The 6,736-nt window shown below is 38.7% G+C and overlaps 1 protein-coding gene across 1 annotated transcript; it reads left to right on the plus strand.

The window, feature by feature from the left end:
• The first annotated feature begins 531 nt into the window (after window positions 1-531).
• On the plus strand, window positions 532-2,235 carry LOC143879531 (CBL-interacting serine/threonine-protein kinase 6-like). The gene has a single exon (XM_077381962.1). The coding sequence runs from the start codon at window positions 790-792 to the stop codon at window positions 2,083-2,085; it is 1,296 nt and encodes a 431-aa protein (XP_077238077.1). The 5' UTR covers window positions 532-789; the 3' UTR covers window positions 2,086-2,235.
• The last annotated feature ends 4,501 nt before the right edge of the window (window positions 2,236-6,736 follow it).

Genomic DNA, 6,736 nt, shown 5'->3' on the forward strand with positions numbered 1-6,736 from the left:
AAAAATCCCATGTTTGGTTGACCGGACTATGGTGGGTAACTTTGTTTGGTTGCTAAGAAAAAAATTCTTCTCAAGCTTATTTTTGGTTCCTGAGATTATTTTGGGATGGGATGAATAGGCAACCATTACAAGAGTGGGCTTAAAAAAAATTCACCACACAAGCAATCATTATAAGAGTGGGATTAAAAAATTCTAGTGCTAAAAGGCAACCAAACAGGGGTGGGACCAAAATTTTACTAAAACTTTATGGGACAAAAATTTGACTGGCAACCAACCGGAGCAGCCTCATTGTAAAGGAAGCACGAGAAAAAATGATATTTGCTTCCCAAAAAATTAAAAAACAGGAATTGGGCCCACCAGGGTTTTGGCAACAAAGTGAGAGCTAACAAGAAATTGCCAAAAAACAATAGAAGGCACATATTTTAACATAATTACCAGAAATGCCCTGACACCCAGACATTTTCTCAACAAAGAGCATAGGCAATTTAGTAATTCCAAAACCCGGAATGCAGTATATAACAAACGCATACGCGGTAGTCTCAACCCTAATTCCAAACGACGCAAAAGAAACACCCCTTCACTACCCTCTTAAAATTTCCCCATTTCTGCAACTACAGAGCTCTCGATTTAAGATATCTCCTGGGAATGCAGCAAGATGAGAAAATCTTGGCAACCAAAGCCTGATTTGGGGGTTCGGAGGAAGAAAATTTGTAGAGGTAGAAATTGCCATCGGAAACACGTGGAAGACGGGTAATTTTTTCCCCCTTCTCAGCTCCATTTTCCCCAACCATGGACGAAAAAAATCTCGCAAAAGACTGTAATAATAAGAACGTGCTCCATGGAAAATACGAACTGGGTCGGTTTCTAGGGCACGGAACTTTCGCAAAAGTCTATTACGCCAAGAATCTAAATTGCGGGAAAAGCGTTGCCATGAAAATAGTCGGAAAAGAAAAGGTAATAAAAGTGGGTATGATGGATCAAGTAAAAAGAGAAATCTCTGTTATGAAGATGGTGAAACATCCAAACATTGTAGAGCTTCATGAAGTGATGGCGAGTAAATCAAAGATCTATTTTGCTATGGAGTTGGTACGAGGCGGAGAGCTTTTCTCTAAGATCGCAAAAGGACGGTTGAGAGAAGACGTGGCGAGATCTTACTTCCAGCAGCTAATCTCAGCCGTTGATTTCTGCCACTCGCGTGGGGTCTACCACCGGGATCTGAAACCGGAGAATCTCCTTTTAGATGATGAGGGGAATTTGAAGGTCACTGATTTTGGACTGAGTGCTTTTACAGAGCACTTGAAGCAGGACGGATTACTACACACGACGTGTGGAACTCCGGCTTATGTCGCGCCGGAGGTGATCGGAAAAAAGGGTTATGATGGGGCAAAGGCCGATCTATGGTCATGTGGTGTTATCCTCTTTGTACTTCTTGCAGGTTATTTACCCTTCCAAGATGAAAACATTGTTTCTATGTATAAGAAGATTTACGGAGGGGATTTCAAGTGTCCTTCGTGGTTTTCGTCCGAGTCTCGTAGGCTAATCACGAAGCTTCTAGATCCGAATCCGAACACGAGAATCACCATTGCTAAGCTGATGGATTCTTCCTGGTTCAAGAAATCGATTCCGAAATCGGTAAAAATAAAGGAGGAGAAGGAAATTGAAGAGGAGGACGATCTGATGAGTTTGAAAGGTAAAGAGTTAGAAACTCTTAATGCTTTTCATATAATTTCATTATCGGAGGGTTTTGATCTATCGCCTTTGTTTGAAGAGAAGAAGATGGTTAAAGAGGAGATGAGATTTGGTACGAGTGAGCCTGCGAGTAGTGTGATTTCGAAATTGGAAGGGTTGGGAAGGGCTATGAAATTTAGTGTGAAGAAGAGTGAAACTAGGGTTAAGTTGCAGGGTCAGGAAAAGGGGAGGAAGGGTAAATTGGGAATTTCGGCGGATATTTTCTCGTTGGCGCCATCGTTTGTGGTGGTGGAGGTGAAGAAGGATGCTGGAGATACTTTGGAGTATAATGATTTCTGCAGGAAAGAATTGAGACCTGCTCTCAAAGATATTGTATGGACATCAGCCAAGAACTAGTTAGGATAGAAATTACTCTGTCTCTCTCTACAGAGAAGAAGAGAAAAAAAAATGACTGTAATTTTCATTTCCTTTTCTTCTATTTTCATGGCTTCATTTGATTGTATGATGTTTATGTGTCATTGGAATAAAAAACTTTTCTTGTTGAAATTCTTTCCCAGGGAACAATTTTTCTATCCATAATTTACAGGGAGGAAAGAATTGAGGCAGGGGCCGAGCTACATGTAGCATGAGGAGGGCTGTTGAGTTGGGCCAAATCCTTAATAGGCCCAACTCAAATTGGCCCAGCCTCCTTTAAAACTTGAAGGCCTGCCCCCATTTTATGTACAAGTCTGCCCCTTATGCATAAATCCTGACTTAGCTAGGAACATAAGAGAGAACATGACCCTCGATAGGATAGAATGCAAAAAAATGATCATGTCGACGAACCTAACAAGTGTCATGATTAGACTTAGTCAATTTGGCCTAGGTAGATCCTTTCATCTTCTTCATAAAATTTTCTAAATGATTCATTAGCTGACCCCAACTAGTTTGGGACAAAGGCTTAGTTGAGTTGAGTTCTAGAATTTATGGGTAATTTAGAGCAATATTATCTAAAATTGAACCCCCCCCCCCCCTCCCCCTCTAAGTAAAAAATGAATAGGGTGGGTTCTTTTTAGTGTGTAAAAAAAGTTGGGAATTTTAGAAATACTTTTCCCTTCCAAACCTTTCTAGAAAATTCTACCTTTAATATACCCTTTTCTTGTACATGCATTTTGCCTTTTTTGTTCTTTATTCCAAGCACCATGTCTTCTCTGAGAGTTTTAACTGTACACGAATTAAACTCAAAAAAGCAGTTTGCACGGATTGTTCTGCTGAATAGCTCTTGAGTTTTTATATGGTGGGTCTGTCGGATGGAAAAGGTTTGAATTATTATGGAGATTACGTCAGATGGGCTCAATCACTGAGCATTGAGCGAAGGGTATGGATTTTCAATGGCTACAGAGGCATTGACGTGGAAGCACGAAGATGCCTTGGAGATCATAGAATCATATAAGAGCCGCTGAATTATTCCAAAAATCTGCCTTTCACTGTTACGTGAAGGGTTGAGATTAAAAGGCAAGTTTTTTAGTGGCATTAACCTCAGCCATTCACCTAAAAGTAACAATGTGCACTTTCATCAAATAGCTTCCCAAAGCAGTAACTGTGAAGCCACATAAGATTTTGATTTTGATTTCTCACATTTGCAGCCCTTTTTGCATTGTAATTTGGATCGGATTAAATTCTTGGATTTCTATTCAGCAGCTGATGGTGAAAAAAATCAAATTTCTAAATTTACTGTGGAAATAAGAAATTGGAAATCCACAGATGTGGAAGTTTCTTTCACTCTCTTTAGCTCCTCAACCTCTCTCCTCCAGTAGGAAGTACCCCCTTCCCTCTCGTCTCCCTCAACATGAGCTGGCCGATCTATTCATTTTGTATTCAAAACTCAAGTCCAAATCCAAATACAAAATATGAGGTATCCAAACTAAAGAGGGCGCCTTATACAGTAGACTAGAAGGATGAATCACATTATTATTATTGTTGGGAATTTAATAGGGTAGAACTCACCTCACCTTTGAAAGCTAGCCATTAGAGGGAGGGTGCTCATTCCCTTATAACCCATCCACATCCACATCACTTTTATGATGTGGGATTAACTGCTTTTGCGTGGAACCCCAACAATTAGTCTAATAAAACAATCTCCACATGGATTCACTAAAAGGAGTAACAAAGGCCTTATTGTTGTTAGGCCTCACACCAAATAATTTCTCCACTTAGAGATCTTTGGTCTATATTGATAACCCTTTTCAGCATTTCCACCTTCTCTTCTTGTTTGTCTTTCCGAAAAAGTCTCATTTCCAGCCCTTTTTGCTTCTTTGTCTTCATTTAATTTCCAGAAATAAACAAACAAGAGGGGGTGGAAATATCATTTCCCCTTGAAAAATCATGCAACTCGACGTTAAAGAACTACCATGTTCCGGTTTCTAACATGTCAACACCACTTTTGTCTATATTTTCTAACGATAGAGGCAGCTTCCATGTGGGTAAGTTGGTTCATCTACTGCTCTCATTTCTTATCACTTGAGCTTTCGTGATTTCGTATCATTATCACTTTTTCCGATTTCAAAGGATAATATATGATAAGATATCACCTAAATGTAAAATATCACATCTTATAAATTATGAAATCGAAATCACACCTTGTTAAGAAAATGCCTTTGTTGAAAAATCAAAGGTCTGATTTTTCGTAGCTACCTTACATAAGAGTTGATAGATCAAGGGCTCAATATCTCATCCAATAAGGCTGCATTTGGATTGCATGAATGAAGAATTAGAATCGGCATCCTCTTTTTATCGGTTCCCTGCAAACGGAATGGAGAAAATTTAAATAAAAATTTAATGAAAAAAAAAAGACTTGTGATACCATGTTTTGATAATTGCACTAACTCATCTTGTCTTTTATTATTTAAACAACTGCCAAAAGGTTTTCACAGTTCCCAAAAGCCTATCACAAGCCTATTTAAAAAGAAAAGGTGACAAACTTATCCGTAATTTATTGCTATAAATTGATTTAATGATCGAGTATACACATACATATGGGTTTTGTTACCTCGTTAAGGTGCATTGGGAAAGGAATTTTCCAATCATTTTCACTTTGTTTGAGAATTTTACAAATGTTTTGAGTCATTTTTATCAAAAACATGTGTAAAATTCCTTTCCCAATGCACCTTAACGAGTGCCCCGGCAAACCAAGACCGAGCAGGCCCAAGCCTATCAAGCCAAGCAACGCCGTGCATATTACACGGAGGAAAGTAGTAAGGCGTAGCTAACGGCGCATCCAGGCAGGAGCTATAGCTTCTCTGGAGCATGGAGCTTACACGAGGCATGATGCCCAGGCAGGTGTGCCCTTGACCTAATGGCCATGGGTGCAACTTGCGTTCAAAGACTCGATGGTTCACAGGATTATGCAATTCACACCAAAACCCAACATGAACATATCTTCCATTAACTCATAAAATTTTTAATAAAATATTTAACATATTAACACATGATGCTTTAGCAATTTTTTAATAAAATAAAATTTTATTTGAAATGAGTAAGATATTGAGATAACAGGGTACACAAACAGGAAACATGACTCTTCGTTTAGTTTGGACCCTAACAGGGCGTGTCCCACTGGAAAGCAAACCTCCAAGTATCTGCAATTTAACAAAAGTTGCCATCATTTCTATTTCATCAGTTCATTACATCATCTAAGATTTCTTGGATAAGGTATCTGTTATCATAGCTTATCCTTTTACTTTAAATTAGGGAAATGATTTCTGCCCTCCATTGTTTTGATAAACATGCCCTCCAGTAGTATTTAAAGGGCTGTGTAGAGGAATATTACGGTTCTCAAAAAGCTCTTAAAGCCATGCAAAACATTGGAGTGCTAAAATCATTTCCCTTAAATTATTATATACGATAAAGAAAGTGATAGTGATTAGAGAACAAAAAATGAAAGCATAAATTCAAGGCAAGCGCATGGCAAACACGGGAAGAGATAAGATATGTGACCAATAGATGAACCTAACCCGGTCATGCCTAAAAAAAAAATAAGACAGCTTGGCTCACTTTCATCCTAGGATAACATATGCCCATTGGATGACAAACACTTTTGACGAGTGGACAAAGATGGGGGTCACTCTTTTTCAGCGTTCCTCGGATGGGAGAAACGTGTAGAATTAGAAAATGTGGACAAAGTTAATGACTTGTTTGGCAACATGGTCGTACGTAGCGTATACCATCATGTGGGATTGCAAGACTTTTGAAGGTTTAGAAAGTCTTTATAAGGTAATTGAACTTATGTGGGAACGATTTCATAGGCAAATCCTCCACGGTAATTTTGGACGTGTTCTTTAACCCTCTAGACAGCGACTTTTGCTCTTTTTTCATTTGAAAGTGAAAAAAACAATGGTCGACTACTAGATAATGGTTTTCCACTCCAAGCGACTCTGTTTTAATTTGCCTCCCGCTTGTTAAAAAGAAGAGATTGAGCAGCATTGACTGATTATCTAACATCTTGAGCTTTTGTATAGATGATGATCTTGAGATTCATCTCTACTTTTCTACCGGTGTCTGTTGAAGTATAAATGATTATCTAACACCAACTCTAACATCTTAAGCTTTTGGAGAGATTGGTTGTTTTCACATGATATCAGAGCTATTGCCTCACATGTCCCGGCTCTAAACCCATCAACTCCTTGATATTAAAAAATATAAAATCCATGTGTGAGGCCAACAAAAAAAAAGAGGTGCCACACCTGAGGGGAGTGTTGAAAGCATAAACGAAAGACTAACAGCTTAAGCTTATGGAGTGAATGTTTTTTTCAGTGTAGTCTCTACTCCATAACCTACATCCTAATCTTTACTAGTAATGATTAATATTTTACGTTGGGAAGATTAGATGAATGCTTCAATATGGTGCGGTCTCATTGTAATAATATGAGGTGCACCCACTACGGCACAATGATTCCTGTGAAACAACCAATTACTCGAAAAGCTTAAGCTGTTAGAGTTAATTGGTGGTATTTAATCATTTATACTTCAACCCTCCCCCTCACGTGTGGCCCCTCTTTTTTGGGTTGGC

This window comes from Tasmannia lanceolata, unplaced genomic scaffold (assembly GCF_043159265.1).
Source record: "Tasmannia lanceolata isolate RefF3 unplaced genomic scaffold, GAP_Taslan_0.1 ptg000006l, whole genome shotgun sequence".
Lineage (NCBI taxonomy): Eukaryota > Viridiplantae > Streptophyta > Magnoliopsida > Canellales > Winteraceae > Tasmannia > Tasmannia lanceolata.

What these genes read in the sequence shown, in the direction of transcription:
- LOC143879531 (XM_077381962.1), top strand. Translation starts at nt 790, where the DNA reads ATGGACGAAAAAAATCTCGCAAAAGACTGTAATAATAAGAACGTGCTC.